This window comes from Ambystoma mexicanum, chromosome 10 (assembly GCF_040938575.1).
Source record: "Ambystoma mexicanum isolate Mex_15411 chromosome 10, UKY_AmexF1_1, whole genome shotgun sequence".
NCBI lineage: Eukaryota > Metazoa > Chordata > Amphibia > Caudata > Ambystomatidae > Ambystoma > Ambystoma mexicanum.
Genome location: NC_090932.1, coordinates 1,397,079,953 through 1,397,100,947, shown reverse-complemented (window position 1 = coordinate 1,397,100,947; position 20,995 = coordinate 1,397,079,953). Strand labels below are relative to the sequence as shown.

Here is a 20,995-nt window from a genome sequence, read left to right as displayed (position 1 = left end):
AAAACATACATGAAGGTCGCCCAATTCTAAGTGGTATAGGATGGGTGACTTAAAACTTAACAGAATATCTGGACGGTCTACTAAAATCAAGAGCCAGTCTAGTAAAATCTTATCTACAGGACTCTTCCAGTGTAATTCGTTTACTTCAAACGTTTGTGTGGCAAGACTCCTTCATACTGGCCACTTTGGATGTCAAAGCATTATACATGTCAATTCAACACAAATTGGCACTAGCCTCTATTGATTATGCCTTCAGGAACGACTCTGCTTCATATTACTTAAAAATTGATATGCTCAAAGAGATGCTACAAATAACCTTGGATTCTAACCTGTTCACTTTCAATAATTGCCTGTATCAACAACTCAAAGGAGTGGTAATGGGGACGAAATATGCCCCTGTACTAGCTAATATCTTTATGGGCATGCTGGAAGAATTCTCAGTGTATCAGGACCCATCGTTTAATGACAGAATCAAACTATGGATAAGATAAATAGATGACATTTTTCTAATTTGGGAAGGATCTGACACTCTGCTTTATGAATTCACTAATAGACTCAACCAGAACCCATTTGACATAGTATTCACCAGAGAAAACAATAATCACCAAATTAACTTTTTGGATCTTACCATTTATGTCCAAGATGATCATCTGGAAACATGGACCTTTCGGAAACCAACCAAAGTCGACTCCATTTTACATGCAAACAGTTGTCACCAGCGTACAACGATTCACAACATCCCTCTTGGGGGAATATATTCATATATTCGAGCAAGAGGTACCTTTCCCTTCCTCTCCTTCCCACAGAAGCTCACTGTCTCCCAAGCTCCGATTCGCTCTAAGCTGGACTATTGTAACAGCCTCTTTCTAAAGCTACCCGCCTCCACCCTCTACACCTAATCCAGAACAGAACTGCGAGACTTGTCCTTGGCCTCAAGCCCGGGGATCGTATCTATCCAGCACTGAAATCGCTCCATTGGCTCCCAGTGGATGCAAGGATTAAATTTAAAACCCTCTACATTGTCCGTTAGGCTTTCTGGGGCCTGGGTCCAAAATACCTTCAACTATCCCTACGTAAATACCTCCCTTCTCGAGCCCTTCGCTCCTCTACTTCAAACTCCCTCAGGGTCAGCCGCTTTTCTAAGAAACGTGCAGGGGGCAGATCTCTGTCCTCGGACGGATCCTCCCTTTGGAACGGCCTCCCTGCCACCCTGAAACTGGAGGAAAACCATCTACGATTCCAGAAGCTCCTTAAGACCTTCCTCTTCGCATCTGCCTTTGACACTCTCCTCCCCTGCTGATCTGCCTTCTCTTCTCAGCACTGCCTCACCTGCCAACGGGCCCCCTTGGCCCAGCCACCTATCCCCCAGCACTGCCTCCCAGCCACCCCTACCATGGGGCCTGTTCTCTGTACCCTCACAGGTCCCCCCCCCACTCCTCTCCTGCACTTATCAGATGCTACCGAATCTGACTTGACTTGCACTGCACCCTTCACTGGCTGCCCTGATCACTGCTCTTATCACCTTATTTATTCACTTATTTATCCACTAACTTATTATTATCCTATGCCTTGCACTTCTTTGCCCCCCCTCCCTTTTTCTGTTGCACTTTTTGCCCTTTCCCTTTCCCATGCACTTGCACGTTCTCAATGTCACTGGACCTAGTAAGATCGTTTGTTTTTGTTTTCTCCCATGCTCCCCCTCCCTTTGCCTGGTCACGCTCTGAAACACCTGTGTATGGGCGCGATATACATAAAATATGATATCGTATCAAGATGCAATTGCAAAGAGGACCACAAATTTCAACAGGAGTGCAACCTTTTCGGGAATCGCCTCAAAAAAAGAGGGTATCCGAATAAATGCGTACAGAAGGCTTTTGAGAAAATAAAAAACCTCCAACAGGAGGATACTCTAATCCCGAAAACCAGAACAGATGGGAAACTGATGAAAACAGTGTTTGTAACCCAATTTAATAAGGACCATCAGAGAATCAGAACAACTTTACAAAAACATTGGCATTTACTTCAATTGGATGAGCATTTACGCCAATTTGTCGAGGACAGACCAACCATCCTATTCAAGAAAGCAAGTACACTTAAATCGATCATATGTCCATCATTGTTACCAGATTCAGAGGAAGAGAAACAAATCACCCGGCTGACCAAAAATCAACCAGGCTTCAGAAAATGTGGGTTTTGCTCAATGTGCAAATTTGCGGGTGACGAGACGAAAGAACTTGAGGGTCCCAACGGCAAAATCATCAAAATCAAACACATGATTAATTGTAGATCAAAGTATGTGGTCTATGTAATAATCTGCACTTGTAAGAAAATGTACATAGGCAGCACGAAAAGGGAGCTGAGAACTAGGATTCGGGAGCACATGACAAAAATTGGAAGTCAAGATTTAACTTTACCATTATCTATGCATTGGCAACAGAATCACCAAATGGATGATAATCAGATTTGTTGTTTTGCAGCATGTTACATTAACTAAAAGAGGAGGTGATAGAGTGAAAGCACTTCGTCAAGCAGAAGCTAGATTCATTTGTTTGTTTAATCTTTTTTAACAATTTTATTGGTTTATGCAAACAAAAAAACAATACAAACCAAACATGCAGTGCATATATCAAAAGCTCAGTTGCACATTGCTTAATTCCGATCACTGCTCCCCTTATCCCACCCCCCATTACGAGCCTATTTCTTCCCACACTCAGTTTCTGCATCACGTAGTAGGGGCTCCCTTTCTGTGGGTTCTTTCAGATCTTGTATTGATCCAAACAATTCCGCTATCAATGATTTCCAGGCCGTCAGGGTTCCTGCCGCCTCCTCTCCCCCTACATTGCTTGCCTCTTGCCATACCATGGTTTCTGCATCAGCCCATTTCTGCAACTCTTTCCACCACACCTCCACCCATGGTCTGTGACATGTCTTCCACCCCATGGCAATTCTCCTTTTTGCGAGCACGTATGCTAGATCTTTCAATTTACTCACATGCCTGAGTTTCTGCAATCTGGGGAACCCCCCCAGCAGACAGGCCCAGACTGTATCTATAACAATCTTGACCCCCTTCTCTGCTAGTTTCTGTGCTACTTCACCCCAGAAGCGCTCAATAACCGAGCATGACCAAAACATATGTACCATGCCAGCCTTTTCTTCGTCACATTTGGGACATGCTTGTCGTCCTGCATTTTCAAACCTAGATATCCTCTGAGGTGTCATATATGCCCTGTGCGTAATATACAGTTGTCTGTTTTAATCTTGCATTCCTAGACACCTTCTTATGGTACCCCAGGGCACGTTTCCACATCCCGTCCTCCATCGGGGCTCCTACTTCCGCTTCCCAGTCTAGTCTCAATTGTGTTAATTCCTTGCCAACCTTAGACAACATCTCGTACAGTCTAGAGATCTCTTGCCCCCCCTCCGTTATATCATATATTGTATCTATGGTAGCATCTGGTTCCTTTTCCAATACCGTTTCGGGCCATGTTCTCCTAATTCTCTGCACCATTCTGTGATACGTAATATACTGGCCTGTGTGTAACCCCATTTCCTCCCCCAGCTCTTCAAAATCTACGATAGTCCCCTCTCACCAGATATCCCCCATTGTTACTAACCCAACCGTTTCCCAGTGGTTCCTGATTATCATCCTTAGCTGCTTTTCTCCCCCTCCTAGTGCAACTAGTGGTAACTGCGGGGAACATGGGAATGGGTTCTCCATCATCTGGCATGCCCGGCGCCACATCTTCCACCCAAGCATCATCATCTTGGGGCGCCCTTCCATTTCCGTCTTGTCCAGCCAGATCATCTCTCTTAAGTAAAATGGAGCACAGTCTTGTCCAAACAACCTGGATTCGGGGGTCATTTCATCTGAGAGCCATTTGGCGATATACTGCAGTTGGCTCGCTACATAATAGTCCTCATAGTAGGCAGTTTTATCCCCCCTTTCTCATAAAAGTTCTGTAGCTTCCATAGTGCCCCTCTATTTCGCGTGCCATGCCACAAGAAATCCCTGCACATACTGTTCAGTTTAATGAAAAACTACTTGGGTATAAGGTATGGTATATTCCCAAAATAGTGCAGGAGCCTAGGTAGGACCACCATCTTTAGCATTGCCCCACGTCCCATCATTGCTAGGGGCAGCTTCACCCAGAATCTCATCCAAATCTCGATTTTCTTATTGGCTACCTCCGTGATGTGCCTATGCTCCTCTTCCACTGTGTGGTACACGTCTATCCCAAGATAACGAAAAGAACTAACCGCCCATGGTATCTGTAACACCGGTAACCGTCCCACTGGAATCCCCCTGTAACCACCTAATGGGAAAATGCTAGATGTCTGAGGATTCACCGCTATACCAGACAACTCCGCATATCTCTCCATCACTTCCAAAATGTATTGGAGATTTTCCTCTGGGTGCCGCAAGTACATCAGCAAATCGTCCGCATATACGGAGATCAAATGTCGTTCCCCTCCCACAGCGATGCCTATGATATCACATTGTTGTCTAAGGTATATTGCTAGGGGTTCCAGGGCTGATATATAGAGCATTGGGGACCATGGACATCCCTGTCTGGTGCCTCTACGGAGTTGCCATCTTTCTGATATCACTGTTCCCGTTCTAACTCTGGCCAACGGTTCGCTATATAGCATCTTCGCCCACTGTATATATCCAGGCCCCATCCCATAGCCCACCAGGGCCGCCAGCAGTCATGGCCACTTAACTGAGTCGAAGGCCTTTGCTGCGTCCAAGGACACAATTGCCATTTCGCCCTCGTTCCGGCTCCCAAACTCAATAACCCATTGGAATCGTCTGATTATTAGTTATATTCCTTTTCGGGACATAGCCCGTCTGGTCGGGGTGTATTAGTTTGACAATAACTCTCTGCAGTCTGTTTGCCAAAACAGCCATCAATATCTTGCTGTCTTGTTTCAACATCGACAAACGTCTGTAGGAACCACAGCTATGCCCAGGCTTTTTGGGTTTGGGAAGCGGTATTATGATCGCTTCTCTAAGTGACTCTGGCAGCCTTCCCACCTCAAACGCTCCATTTAACATTTCTTCTTTTTTAAACTTCTTTTTATTCATTTAGCGTGGCAGCAAAAAACAGGCGAACATCGCCAGGCAAGTACAATACAAATACAAAAATACACAGTATAGGCAAACAGAAGTTACATCGCAAATGAACACAGCCATTGGGCACTTTTATAACATGCGCAAAATGTCAGAAAGCTATGATGGGGGCGAGAGCCCGGGCCGGTGGGGGGAGGCAGCTAGAGGAGATGTGGCCGGTGTCATATTCAGGTCTGACATATAAGATCAGAATCTGAGCAAGATATTCCTGGGCCTAGAGTGGGTAGGTTGTAGGTGAGACCAGGCTTCCTCAGAGTCCGAGGCCCACGCGACTGCTCTTAGCCATTGGGCGTGCGTGGGAGGCGAGGGGCGAACCCAGCACAGTAGGATGGATCGTACAGCGAGAAGCATGCAGAGGCCATCTAGTTTTTCGGAGTCCCGGAGGAGGCCCGGGAGGTCATGGAAGAGGCATAGCACCGGGGAGGGACTGATGAGATGATCGAGCATAGCAGACACCGTCGAGCAGACTGCCTCCCAAAACTGTGAAAGATGGGGACAGGACCAAATCATATGAATGTAATCGGCAGCATCCAGGCCGCACATAGGGCAACTAGAGGGGTGATCACTGGACATGCGGTGCAATCTGATCGGAGTGTAGTGGAATCTATGTAGGACTTTAAACTGTATCAGTTTGAAGTGGGAGTTGAAAGACACCCGGTGTATGCGTTCACACAAGTGTGCCCAGCACTCATCAGACATTTCAACACCAAGGTCCGCCTCCCACGCCCGCTTCAATTTAGTGAATTCTGGAATAGATCTGGACTGCAGCATAGTGCATAGTATAGATATTTTACCTCTAGTGGGTGAGGGGGAGGTGAGTTCCTCGATGAGAGGGTCGTCTGGTGGTATAGCCGGGAACATCGGATAATTACGTTTGAGGATCCTGCGAAGGGATGAGTATTGGAGCCATACACACTGGCCTCTCCTTAAGGACAGTGGGAGGTCGGGCCATTCAACAAATATACCCTGATCAAACACATCGCGCAGCAATTCATATCCCGCCTCAGCCCAGCGTCGGACCATGGCCGGTGGCACCCGAGGGACCCCCGGTAAGAAGTTCCAGAGAGGGAGGTTACCATGAAAGGTGTAAGCAGTACCGGACAATTTCCATGTTTTTGACAATGCCAGGGATGTGCAGGCGACCGGGCTCTGAGAGTCCAGCACCAGAGGGGCGGGTTGTATCACCAATGAGCGAATGTCACGGTCGCAGACCGCAAGTTTCTCGAGTCTAACATGTGGGGGGGGGTCCGTTGCGTTAAACCAGTGGGATGTATATTGGATTTGGGATACCAGCCAGTATTTAAGGAAGTCAGGGGCACCAAAGCCCCCATAAGCCATAGGGGTAGACAAGGTATCCAGTTTAAGGCGGACCGCACCCGAATGCCAAAGGAAGGAATTGACCGTGCAGGTCAGTTCCCGGAAGAAACCCCCCCCCCCCCCGGCCACAGGGGGATGTTGGTAAACTTGTAGAGTAACTGGGGCAACACCACCATTTTCAGTAGACCTATCCTGCCTGCGAGGGATATCGGGAGTTTGCCCCAGACTAGAACCCTAGATGACAAATGTGTGAGATACTTTTGGTAGTTCTCGTTGAAAGTCAGCGCTCGATGGCGCGTTATCTCGATCCCCAGGTAGGTGAAAGTAGACTGGGCCCATGTGAACCCCTAGGTGTCCGGAGGGGGGGGGGGAGTGCATTTTGTAAGAGGGAAGAGTGTAGATTTCGAGCAATTCACCTTAAGACCCGAAATGTGGCCAAAATGTATGACATCTTCCAGTATTGGGGGTAAGTTGATGGAGGGAGAGCGTATAAACAGCAGAGCATCATCGGCATATAGGGACACTACGTCCGCCCGGCCCGCCGTGCGGAGTCCTCTATGTGCGTGAAATTGGCGGAGCATATCAGCGAAGGGCTCTATTGCTATGGCGAAGATCAAGGGAGAGAAGGGGCATCCCTGTCTCGTCCCCCTGGCGATCCCAAAGAGGGGGGGGGCAGCGGTCGCCGGTGCGGACCCTAGCCACAGGATCAGAGTAGAGCAATTTAACCCAGGAGAGAAAAGAGGGACCAAATTTACAGCTCTCGGGAATAAGAATCGTGGACCGAAGAGTAGGAAGAATAAACGCGGGAATCCGGGTAAAAGAACCTCCATGCATCAACCATGGCGAGGCGGGGCAGGGACGATAGGGCAGCGACGATAGGGCAGCGTAGGCTGCTCTAGAAAGTTGACGAGGTTTGGACCCCGATCTGTCGAGGGCTACATCAAAAATTGTGTTAAAATCCCCCCCCCCCCCAGAGGATGGGAACAAGGGGAAAGCCATCGAGAAGGGACGAGACCTGTACATAAAAATCCAGATCATCTATATTGGGGCCGTAAATGTTCAGCAGGACTATCTCCTTATTTTGAAGCATAGCATGAAGCACTACATATCCGCCTTGAGGGTCTATGTGTGAGGAGATGAGAGTGAACTTGAGACTCTTATGAATGAGAGTCATGACCCCACGGGTTTGGGAAGAGAAATCAGTGGAGAATCTGTGGGGGCCCCATGATTTGGCAAATCTCATACACTGTTCCGTGCGGGCATGTGTTTCCTGTAAAAAAAAGAACCTTGGATCCATGACGCTCAGCCTGCAGCTGTAGCTGCCTCATCTTTTTATAATTGCCCAACCCCCGAACATTCCAGCTCATAAAAGTCAGGTCACTCCCAGACATTGATACGGGGGTGAATATATCAGAGAAAATACCAATAACCAATGGGCCAGTATAGCAGCCCTGCAGTAACAGTCATTGAGTACCACCTCGCGGTCTGTAATTGCTGCCAACGCCAAGCTTTTTGTAACATAACCCCCAACATGCCCCCCCCCACATCCCTCCCCCAAACAGAGGGATGACAATCCCAAAACCCCTCAACCAAAACCAAACCAAAGGCATCAGCGCCTGGGGGCCTGTAGGCCGGATTGGCCGCGTCTCTCCGGGCAGTGGCAGGTCCAAGTGAAATAAAAGGGTGCCAACAGTGAGAGCTTGCACGTAACTTGGGCAGAGATGTTGCACATGTTGACGTGGCACATATTCGTAACAATGAACAATCTAAACAGGTTACAGAATAGAAACCCAGTGTGACTCCAGTACAGGAAGGTGGCCGGGCTTGGGCCGTCCCCGACCGGGCTGAAGGGTAGCTGTAGGGCCTTGAACAAGGGGGGGGATCAGCCTGGGAAATGTTCGTCCAGGAACTTAGAGGCCTCTTCTGGAAGAGTGAAGAACAACACCCGGTTGGCATGTTCTATGCAGAGTTTGGCAGGGTAGAGCATGGCGTATTTAATTGAGTGATCACGCAGCCTGCGCTTTACTGCCAGGAAAGTCTTGCGTTCACGCTGGACGGCCATTGAGAAGTCCGGGTAAAGGTGGATCATTGCGCCACCCAGTAAGAGCTCACCCTTGAGTCTCGCGGCCCTGAGGAGGGCATCGCGGTCACGAAAATTCAGCACCCGGGCTATGATGGGCCGAGGAGGAGCGCCAGGCCTGGGTTTAGCCGTTAGGGCACGGTATGCACGCTCTATGGAGAATTGTGGGGGAGAGTTTGGGTGAATCGAGGAGCGTCAGTAGTGTGTGTTCGACGAAATCTTCCATTGATTCATGAACCTCATTCTCGGGAACGCCGATAATATGGAGGTTATTGCGCCTTGATCAGGATTCCAAATCCTCATTCTTCTTCTCCACGTCAAGGACTCGGTTGGAAAGAGCGGTGACCTCAGAGCGCAGGGCACCCAATGCATCCTCAGCGGAGCCCACCCTTATCTCGACCTCTGCCACCCGGCTATCCGTCCTCTCAATATGGGCTTTGATAGAGGATATAGTGCCGTTCATGTCATCTAGTTTTGAGTGAAGTGCGGTGAAGCCCTCCCGAATAAAGTCCATCATGTTTTGAGACTCCGGAGCTGTGGCGGATGATGACACCGTGGGAGCCTGCTCGGTGGTTTCCTCTGGTGATCTCACCGGCGTCTTCGCAAACATATTGATGGAGCTCTGTTTCCTTGCGGCCCCCTTGGTCATCCTGACGATGTTGAAGTTCCAATGGAGTAAGGGGGGAATCCCAGCAGCTCAAGAAAGAGAGGTGTGGGGACCTCAGGCCGTGCGACACGCAGGGCAGGATGCAAGGATGATGTGGAGCAGGTAATTTTCTGGGGGGTGGGGGGGGTCAGCGACTGTGGACCCGTATATGTGAGGCCTGTTGCCGCCGGTGGAGCCCGCGGAGGTGCAGCCAGCCCCCGGCGGTGTGGGAGGCGCAGTCCGTAGAGTTCAGATGTAGATGACACAGGGGCTAAAAGTGGTGGTGTGCGGTGGCCGCCGTGATCAAGATATGGTAGTCCAAGCGAGCCTGTAGGAGGGATAGGGAAGAGCACCAACCGGCCCTGTGTCCTACCGATGAAATGGACAGGCTGAGGCTCAAAAGCAGCAATGTGGGGTGAACCAACCCCCAAGATTCCTCAGGCCAGGAGGCCCCCCAAAGTAGGTGTGATGTGGGCGGCTGGCGTGGCCCAGAGCACCCCAAGTCCATTACGGAGCAGAGGGACACTTGGGTGATGCAGCTCCAGGGCAGAGCCGACTGTGTCGGGTGAGAGCGCCAGTGACCAACGTGTGCCCCTATGTTACAGAGGCGGGCACCGCCAGCACTCAGGCCGCGGAGTGAGGCGGCACCCCCTCTTCATGCACCACGTACCTTATTGGGCACGGGGCCCTGCGGTGTATGTCGGCGGGGGGAGCGCGGCACCCCTCCACCGAAGTATCCTTGAGGGGGGGAGGCCCCCAGCAGCCTGTGCCCCTGGCAAGCAGGATCACGGTCCAGGAAGGGCCAGGCCGCAGCAGCGCTGAGGACGCCCTCCGAGGCGGCGTCGAATTGCGTCGCAACCGTATATGTCACCCCTCCGCGGCTGAAGAAGAACGCAGGATCAGGGCTCCGGGGGAGGCCTCCTCGAACAATGAGCCTCGGCAGGGGTGGGTGGGGCCCACGCTGGAACGAGTAGTGGCACCGGCGAGCAGAGAGGTCCGGCACGTCCCACAGCCGGAGCAGGGCACCGGCGCGAAGCCGCCTCGCTGGTGGGGGAGGGGTGGAGAGATGTCGGGATCTCAGGGTCCCCGGCGCCGTTTTGTGTCGGGATTCGGGCCAGATGAAGCCCGGATCATCCGCAATCGAGTCGTGCCCTCTGAAGTCGGGTATAAATGCAAGAAGGTGCCGCAAAAAGGATCCTGTGACCTGCCAGCCGCAGAGAGTCGCATTCAAGCGGCCATCTTGTTCGGTGCTCAACAGCGCCCCCCCCCCCCCCATTTAACATTTCTAACATTGGGGGGAGCACCTCTTCTTTATATACTTCATAAAATTCACTTGGGAATCCATCAGCCCCATAGTCTTACTAGTGGGCAGCTGCCTCACCACCTTTTCTAACTCCTCCAAAGTAATCGGTGCATCCAGCTCCTCTTTCCTCAGCGCTTATCTTAGGCAGTCCTATATCCTCCAGTGTTTGTTATCATTGCGTGACTACTTCCCCCTCTCATCCCCATATAGTAACCTATAATAATCTGCAAACTCCTGATTGACTCCCTCTTGGGTGTCAGCTACACTACCGTCTTCCCTCGTTATTGTTCTAATCGTGGGTCTGGAGGTTTCGCTCTTTTATAACCATGCCAAAAGCCTTCCTGTTTTATCCCCTCCCGCATGCTGTCTCTCTATATATTTTTTATAGTTGAGGTTACACAGTCTTTCCCAGTGCCCTGCGCATTTCTGCTGCAGTTTAAGTGTCCGCTCCATGTCTTCCTTCGTGTTACTTCCTCCTCTCAATGCCTTTTCCAGTTCCCTTTCGGTTTCTTGTAGGTCAGCCAAGATCCCACCTTGCAGGCCTTTAGATTTTGCAATGGCGATCCCTCTCATCACAACCTTGAAGGCTTCCCATAATGTGCCCGCCGAGTCCACGCTACCAGTATTCATCTCAAAATAGTTTATAATCTCCTCCCTCATATCCTCCCTAAAAAAGGGATCCCCGAATGCCTCCGCTCAGAGGCACCATGTCAGAATCCTTGCTCTCGGGGGGGGGGGGGGGAGTATTGCCATCCGAGGACCAGGGGCGAGTGGTCCGAAAGGATCCTCGCTTAATATTCCGCCTGTGTAATCTCTGTTATTACCTCTGATGTAGCAAAGACATAGTCCAGCCTCGTATGTAACTGCTGTGGGGCGGAATAATGTGAGTATTGCCTTTCTTCGGGGGTGTCTCGTCCTCCACACATCTCCCAGACCAAAGTCATCTAGTAATGTCTGCAACGCTTTAGCAGCTGGGGCGGGTCTATCAATCTTCCCATCTGATCTATCCACCCTAGGGTTTAATACACAGTTAAAGTTCTTTCCCCAGATCACCACACTCCCCATACACATGCTAAGGTTAGTACACAGTGTTCTGAAATATGCCACTGTATTTTGATTCGGGGCGTATGTATTTACAATGCTTATCTCCCTATTCTCCACCAATCCCCTCATTATGACCATCCTCCCATCCGTCTCCGCTATTTCTTGCAACAGTTGAAACGGGACATGCAGCGCCACCCAGATAAGCACTCCCCTAGCATAAGCAGAATATGACGAGCCCGCCACAACCCCTTTCCATTTCTTAGCAACCATCTCCATCTTTTTCCGTGTCAGGTGAGTCTCCTGCAACAGTGCAATGTCTATCTTTTGTCTACGCAGGTACAACATGATCGTTTTCCTCTTCAAATAGTTATTAAGCCCCCTGACATTCCACGTTATTATTTTGAGGTCCCCCATGGCCTATTAGAGTCCCCCCCACCCCACCGGTGCAGTCCAGATCCAACTTCCATCTCAGTCTATATAGGCTCGTTCCCCATTTCAAACTCCCCTTAACTACAAACACCCCTTTCCCCTTCCCTCCCACCCCCTTCCCTTCCCCAACTTTACCCCCCTAACTGTTGCCCAGCTCCATCCCTGGATCTCAGGCACCCCCGCATCTAGCTCTTTCTGGCGATAGCCTGTACTCGAAGCTCAGCAGGGTGAGGTCGCCCTAATGGCTATCCTGCTACTACTACTACTACTTGGGGGATAAGGTGCCTGTGTCCTGCTGCTCCTGTTTGCTTCAATTCAACCACACAATGCTATTAAATTTACTCATGTGTTCAATACTCTATATTCCAGTCTGTCACGTATCAACAAAATCAAGGATATCATAACCTGGCTTCGACACTACCCATCCGTACCCGTCTATCGGTGTCTTTATCAAGTCTCTACTGGGATACCCCGCAATGTGATAAACCAGTATACATATAACATCCCAATCACTTATCGTGCTCTTCTTGGGCCCGTTCCACATCTCGTTCCGGGCAGCCCTGTAGGTCCAGCCATGTAGCTGCTTCCTCTGGGGTGTCAAAAAAGAGCATTCTACTTTTGTGCAATACTTTCAATCTTGCAGGGTACAGAAGCATATATTTGATGCCGGCCGTGCGCAGCCTCCTATTCACCGCCACATAGCTATACCGCTGCCTCTGGACAAGCATTGTATAATCAGAATACGCTGTAATAGTAGCCAAAGCTTTTTCGATCGTTCCCCCTTTTCGAAAGTACTCCAAAATCTTCTCGCGATCTTTATAGATCAATATCTTGGCAATTATTGCATGGGGAGGGGTTCCAGGCTTCGGTTTTCTCATGAGGGCTCTATGCGCTCGTTCCACTGTGAATCCTTGCGAGAGTTTGTCGGCCCTTATTTCTTGCAGGATCATGTTATCCACATAACCCATAGGGTCCTGGCCTTCTTCTCCGTCCGGCAGGCCAACCACACAGATGTTATTCCGTCTCGCTCTTCCTTCGGCTTCATCCGCACGGTTCTCCAGGTTAGCCACTTGCTGCTTTTGTATGTGGATCTCCTTTGCATTATCAGTGCTGGTGTCCGTGTTAGTTTTGACTGCACTCTCCAGGCTGCTCGTTCTGTCTGCCAGCGCCCTGACGTCTTGTCGCAGCAGGTTGACCTCTATCCCCACTGCGTCTTTTTTAGCCTCCAGAGGTTCGCAGATCCGCCATTGCTATCCCCCATGAGTCTCTTAGCTCCGTTATGGCTATCAGTATCTGGTGGTTTTCAGTCCCCAGGGAACTTTCCGTGGGTACACTTGCGCCACTGTGCGTCGACGCCGCTGGAGACTGCTGTGTCTTAGCAAACGCATCCATCCTGGGTTGTTTGCTTTTGCCCTTGACTACTCTCCCCGTCATCTTGCGGTCTTGATCAAGTATCCAAAGTTACTTTATCTGTGGTGCAGCAATTCTATTTCTCTATCACGCCATGACGCTAGTGAGTCACTCCAGACCTGGGCTGTTATCCTTGGATTGCCCCGTATGGATTTGTGAACGCTGAGCAATGTCTTCGGGTGGATTATGCCCTCCCACGTTTTCATTTGGCCTTACTGCTTCTTGTAGATTGCTAATGGTCCCAGTTGGACCATCAGTCTCTTGGGCTCCTTATATTCTGCGCCTACTGTCTGTGTCCACTCAGGCCGTTCCCATGCTATCTCAGCCCTGTGCCTCGCGCTCTCCAATATTAGCACTCAATGTACAGCCATTGCACTCTTAGGGGCCATTTGCTTTTTCTTGACGCCTCAGGGTTCGTGTGGCAGAGAAGCCACTCAGGCATATGTCTCAGGCAGAGCGGGAAGGCCTTTTCTTTCCCCCTGGCCTCCAGCCCTTTTATTCAGTAAGCATGATGGTATAATTCTGTTTGTATGGGGTGCTCAATTGGCACCCCCAATGGCTGGAAGCCGCCACAATCAGTGTTTCGCCACAGGTCCCATACGTACTTAAAGGCGAAGATGTAGCAAGTGGGCCGCGCTGGCTCTTCACCCTCAGCGCGGCTCCAATGCTGCATTTAGCCCGCAGAATCACTGTGTCTCCCTCCTTCGTTCTGCTTAGGTGTGCCACTTGTGTCTACCGGAATTCTACATAGTCTGAAACTGCACTATGCCAGCCCCCTTGATTCCTCGCACAGCACGGCTTGCCATACGTTGATTGTTCACAGTGGCTGTGATCCGCTTGGCAGCGCTCCGCGGTTGGTTGCAGCCGCGGGCTCGAGGGACTCTCAATATTCACTCGGGGCTTCACCGTCGTTTAACAGCTCCTGCACCCAGCTGTTATTCGGTGCGAGAGCCTCTCCGCAATGGTCAGTCCAATATTCAGTAATGGTTGTGCGGAGCAAGGGGCACATTGTTATGATGCCCGTACCGTTGTGCACCTACTGGTATGATGGCAGCGCTTCGTTCCAATTATTCTCGTTTGATCTTGCCTACCATGCAGGAGAAGTGCCAAGTAAGCCGCGCTGATCCCTCGTTCAGTTCAGTCTGACTCCCAGTGATTACTCGAATCAGCAAGCCTCTGTACAGCGGTCCTGCACGCACGGGTGCCTCTATACATTCATGGAGCGCTTGATGCGCATTCGTGGAACCTCTGTTCTTTGTTGTTTCTGCGTCCGGCAACTGTTCTCCGCATGGGTCATCCGCCACACCTCAGCTCCTAATATGCAGCCCCTGTATCTCCGAAGCACACTCACACGCGGGCGGCAGGGAGCCGAACGCTGGATAGTCCTCTATAGCTGGGGGGGGCCGCGCGGGCTCCAGATGCCGATCCCCACCATTCCGCACATGCGGCCATCGCACTCGCGACCCGGGTCTGCCCGTCACTCCGAGCCCCACACGATACCTCCGCGTCCTCGCTGGCGATCGCTGCTCACCGTTCTGGGAGCAAAGATCCACACGACCTCCAAGGGACAGTGTCCCCTTATCCGCTTCGCGCTCGAGTCTATACAGCTGTTCCCACTGCCGCGGCTGCACCTCTTTTGTTGTCCGCCATTTTGGTTACTTTGTTTCGGAGCTGCCGAATGCTTAGAAGTCAATTTCACTACTGTTGCTTTACACAATTTACTTGGTTTTTGTAGTTGTGGCAGGGCACCCATTCGCACGCCCGTGCTTCCATTCCTAAAGCGGATTGTTCATTTTTAACGCGTGTTCTCATTGATCTATGTCAGATCCCCGGAGCAGCTCTCTCAGGCACGTCCTATTCCATGGCTAGTTAGCCACGCCCCCCAAATTTGCTTGTTTAATACAACTGTGTTAAGCTTGAACTTTGATACTGAAATGACGTCGTTCCTGTAGGGGTATATAAGCAGGTTATAGCATATGTACTACAGCCTCTGATGGATTATTGTGGCAAAACATCACCCAGCAAGACGTAAGACTGATAAGTGCATTTAAGAACTGAAAATAATCTGATAATGAGTATTGCAGCTATTTCACATTGTTACTGAATTTATACTACCATGGATTGGTTTGAATATTCCCCATACCTAACCTTAATGAGGAAGATTTAGAACTTTAAGAATAACCAAGTCTCTCTTCTAAGTTAATCACCTGGATTAATTTGTTAACAATATAAGGCCAACTGATAGGCATTAATTAAGAGTTTATGATGATAGGAAGAATGTGAAAGTCACCAATCTAACTTTAGGGAGATGTGAATGTGCGATGATTTAGCAACGTAAAAGTTTTCCCTAAGGCTATCGCATTTCAATCAATGAAGCACCTAGAATACAATAAATCCTTTTTCTATTACATTGAAGGAAGCCATAGTATTTTTATGGCTTTCGCATTAAAATATTGCAGGCATGGAGGCAAGACGGGCGTGAGCCTACCCATAAAACTTTGCTCACAACATTGTCGTCATGACAACCTCTTCGAATGCTGACAATGAAGCCCGAAACATGCTTTGTCGGTTTGGACATACTTTATTTTTTGCTCCAATGTACGATTACTTCACATAATACATACTAAAGCACGATTAGGCAAGTTAAACTGTTAAGAATCCGTTCCTTGTGCCGCCAGACAGTGGCAGATGTGGCGATGCGTCACCATGGGAACATACAAACAAATAGTCCCAAAATGGCGCCAGCCATTTTCGGACCAGCAGCAAACCAACGCTTATGAGCAGAGCAAACTAAAGTAAATTCCCAACACTTGGCTTAACCGCGCTGTGCACTTTTTAGATTTTAAAGTAAAGGGTATGACTTTTGGAAATTTGGCATAGATACGAGGTTACCCATTAATCAGGGTTAGTTGCCGATCAGCCATATAACATGGATATTCAGACATTGTGGACTAAAACGTGGGGTTAAACATGTCTTTATGTAATCTCTTGTAACTTTAGGATAGGTCTAATGGCTTTTTAACGACCAATATTTCATTAGAATTACGACGAAGGGATTACTCCCATAAACGCAGCGCAACACAACAAGAATAGGAATTAGAAAGCAACTCCCGCAGAGGGTAAGTCGTTAGATCTTTGCGACATAGCGATGAATAATATGTAATTTGAAAAGCCGGGACTAATGCGAACAAATATTTTTTTCTTGTTTTTGTTGGAGTGTCCCCTCCTTCCCTCCTCCATTGTTTTTTGACTTATTCAATGCATCATTCTCTTTTTACATACCCTATGCATCCATTGCCAACGCCAACCCTTATTTCTCTGTCTTTTGTGATACAATGATTTATTGATTTGCTTGCTGATATGGTTAAATATCCATTTGCATTTTTTGTTCCTTTTTTCCTTTTTTTTTCTTCTTTCTTTCGTATTCATATTGATCATTTAACACTGATGCTTATGTGGCATTGGGTTGGTGTTTGTCGGAAAAATTGTACGCTTTCTATTTTTGTTGTTTTCGTGTTAAGTATTGGATAAATAATTAACTGGAGATTTATTTAGATAAACGGTAACAAGTTAATGCATCAGCCCTGATTTGAAAAAGGCTGAGGAAGGCCGAAACACTTATCAGTCAAAGGGCAATTCATTAAAAACATGCATTCGTAAAACAGGGTGCTAAGTCCTGGATCTTCTTTCTAGTGCTTTATTACTATCTTGTAATACTCTGCACCAACCACTAGAGTCGTCTTTTGCAAAGAATGTGAATCTAAGCAGATGCAAGCGGCTGCAACATACTTCGGGCTGGAAAGGAAATTGTGTGATGGAGGGAGAGGTGGTGGGTCTGGATTGGATGGGAAATTATGGGAAAGGGGTATTCCGGCCAGAAATAAAACTGCCACGATACTTAGCAATGTACCTTCTACCTTCACTCAGGTTACTAATATTGATCAGGAACACCTGGTCTACTATACGAGATGTGCCAGGGATTAAGGCTTTTAGGTTTTTTCTTCAGCATACACCCTTTCAAGGGGGCTTTGTTGAATGTTACACCCACAACCTAGGGTTACCAGACGTCTTTGGTAGGTTTACACTTTCTTTGACATTCAAGATGACCACCCTCATAAATTGGAGTGAATGTGTGTTGTTTGTACATACTGTCTAACCTTTTTTATTTTTTTCTCTTTAGTAAACAGTGGAGTTGGAGCCTACGGCGGGAAGTACACTTTTGACACGTTTTCACACAGTCGTTCTTTTTTACTTCGGAACCGTGCAATTGAGTGCGTCACTTATCTCCGTTACCCACCCTACATGGATAAAAACTTGAATCTGATGCTGTGGGCCAGTTCTCTTTTACACAAAAAGGATGGATGGTGCCAGATAATATGAACTGTTTGTTGCAATTCTGTTGCCATTGCTCCATGCGCAACATGGTTGTGTTAAGGTGCAATGGGTTACTGTTAGTGCTTGGGAGGATCCACCAGAGTGGTTTTCAAATGATGCATGGATTTTGTATTTCTATTAACTTCTGGCACTTTCTTTGCTTGCGGGTTAGACGCACCAAGACTGTAAATGGTGGTTAAACCATGTGACTGATGCTGTTGGCTAATTAGATGGAAGGAATTTGAGGAACCACTTAATTGTTTGCACTTTTGTTTTAACAGGTCTTCTTCTCTTCATATTCAAACCAAAATAACTCAAGCCATAATGAGGTCTCCTTTTTATGTTTGGTTTCCCAACGAACGTTGCAGTATATTCAATCATATTAAATATGTTGACCTTCAATCGAATGTACCACCTTACATGAAATGATGCTGCAGTTTTAACCATAACTACAAATTCGTGGAATAAAATCTGAATTGAGGCATGACCCTCTCCAAGCAGGGTTATTTATAGCGATCAACTGCACATGCCATTAGAATTTATATTTGAAGAACAATTGGGTTAGATGACATCCCAGAACGCCAGACACATCTTTGTCACAAAAAATCTAAATGTGACACATTAGAGGGACAGCTACCAAAATCCTGAAATTAAATGCTGGCCAGTTGGTTTTGCACCCTACGGTGCACTCGTGTGGTCCAAGATGAAGTGGTGTGTTGTATCCCAGATAAAGGCCAGTTTCTTATGCGACTGCTATGTGTTCTGTATTGTAGCCCAGATGGCATATATAACCTTGGATGACGTATGACATTTTGTTTGTACAGTCCTCATCTGCAAAGTTTGTCCAAAGCATTTACAATGGCACACGCACTAGCCGAGTTACATTTTTAAGCCTTACCCTATTGGGACTGGGCTTCAAATGGGAAGATTTTAAATTGAGCACCGAAAGAAACATGCACTTACACATATTGTTAGGTGATTACAGAAAGTTCTTGCAATAACCTGTTTGCCTCTCAGTACTCCTCTTAAACCTTTCAAGTACTGAAACAGATCCATTCCTTTTTCACAAGGCATCTGTACCTTGTCTGGTTGCCCTTCATCAACATACCAGTTGACTCCAACCTTGTTTCCTTCTTCATTAACAGAGTGAAATGGTGAATAATTAAAGTGCTCCCATCTTCACCTCCGACAAAGTAAACTAGTTAACAGAACGATCATGGAAAACATTTCCGAATTAAACTTAATCTTCATAATTACAGGCCACGGATGACAATTTTGAGGATATAGAGGTTGCAGATTGAGTGTATTTGTAATTTGCCTGAAGTATCCGACCATTACTGAAAGGGTTCGGGTTCTTTTAATCTTCAATTAATGATGGCTTCAGCTAATGCTACACCCCATGGCACAACATGCTGATCATAATAGTTTGGCGTGTGTTGGGCAACGATTTGTAGCTAATATATGGCACTTTTAAACAAAAAGAGTACTGTTAATGTAACTTGTAAAGCACAGCTAAAACACCAAAGGTATCCTGGCGCATAATACTCGTGGCCTTTTTTTATATATATAGATGCCAAAGTCATCTATTTATGAGCTTTCACAGTATGTCATTTAATTAGCTGGAAGGTCTCTGTTTAGTTTGTGTCTGTCCACATCGTACTTCAAATACCTGCACAAGATTAAGGGCTGGGATACTGTGCATTGTCATTCATTTATGAATTCATTATGCTAGTTCTATATTGGATCATTATCAATGTCCTCTTGTTAATCCCTGCCCATTACTTTGAGGCATTCTTATTCTAAATGTTAAATGTGCTGTTGAATACTGCATAGACAAGAGCTTTGTATGCAAAGTGGTCTGTTTACTGTATCCTTCTCAATGGAAGCTCAACAAAAGCTGGTGGTTTTGTATTGGTTCCTGCAGTGTTGGGTGTGTTTTCTTGTGATAGTTGCACCCATACATTGCTGATAGCCAGAAAGCAAACGTTCCTGGGAGCTCATAATGAATAGTATCTTGGGACAGGCAGTTTTTAAATGTATGCAAACCAGTCCATTTACTTTCCGTCTCTAGTCCCTGATATCGGTGTGCTGCTGGGAATTCCAACTGAGCTTAGAGTACATCTCTCATCACGATTATGTTGTAACTGCTTCTGGTCTTCACCTCTTGCCCAAACACCTGTAGGCTTGCTGAGCTGGGTCTTCAATTCTTGCCGAGGCTGACTTGCAGCAGACCACACTTCATTTGGGCTATGGACTGGAGAAGCTCTAATCTTCCTCTATCTCGACACGCATGTAGATTGTTGGCATTGAGGAGGAAGTTATCTTCTCTTTCTCCACCTGTCACCATCTCTTTTGACACCTATCAATAAGCTGCATGATCTGGGGATGTATATGTATACTTCCATGGACATTGATGTTGCTGGGAGGTTGGTGAAGTCTCAATCTTCCAGTTGGTGGTTGGGAGAGTAGGGTCGTTTCTACCTAGCTCAGGCTTGCCTAACGAACAACTTTACATTGAAATTCAGACTTGTTCACTTACTCATGGAGTGCACATTACCCGAAAAAGAGTTTACTTGTGATGCTGTGTATTCTTATGAGGGTCACCAATTATTTTTTAGGTTTTAAATGTCCATCCAAATGTATAAAATCAATGTTTTTTGCAGACTACGAAGTATTGAATTATCACCCCAAATAAAGACCTTCACACGTGAGCACTAATCGGCAGGGTTTAGACTTACTATATTCATCACAAAAGTACATGGTTACCAAGGTAGTATACCGAAATATGTATTACTGTGCTTTTGCATACATTTCTCTTCTTATCTGAGCACCATTTCATATCGCTGCTGTAAGGCAAATTCAACTTCCAACAATACTTGTGGGCATCGAATGAGTGAGTTTGCCCATTAACAAAATGCCTTTTTGAAATGTACTGTGTAATTGTTGATACATTTTATTAAACCGAATTGTACGTTTTCATTGTTTCTTTTATGTTTTAGGTAAATAAGTTTTGGTGTCTGTTTCTGTAAACCTGAATGAATTCTCCATATAAACCAATGTATGTAAATTTAAAAATAATAAACACGTTTTGCAGAACTTTAACTAACAGTTGGACTCTTGATTTAGGGATTATTGGGGGCTCCACAAACTAACAAATGACTCTTTATAAAGCAAGCTAATATGCAGAGAAAACCTGTTGAGACACCAGGCATCTTTAACTCACCACATAACATCATAAGGTCATCAGGCAAGACTGACACA

General features: G+C 47.3%; 1 protein-coding gene across 1 annotated transcript in view; it reads left to right on the top strand.

The window, feature by feature from the left end:
- Positions 1 to 20,774, top strand: part of LOC138492350 (aldehyde dehydrogenase family 3 member B1-like) — a 980,501-nt gene extending 959,727 nt beyond the window's left edge. Inside the window, exon 10 of the mRNA XM_069619416.1 lies at positions 17,541 to 20,774. Within this exon, the coding sequence (XP_069475517.1) occupies positions 17,541 to 17,740 (200 nt within the window). The 3' untranslated portion in view covers positions 17,741 to 20,774. The remainder of the gene's footprint in view (positions 1 to 17,540) is intronic.
- The last annotated feature ends 221 nt before the right edge of the window (positions 20,775 to 20,995 follow it).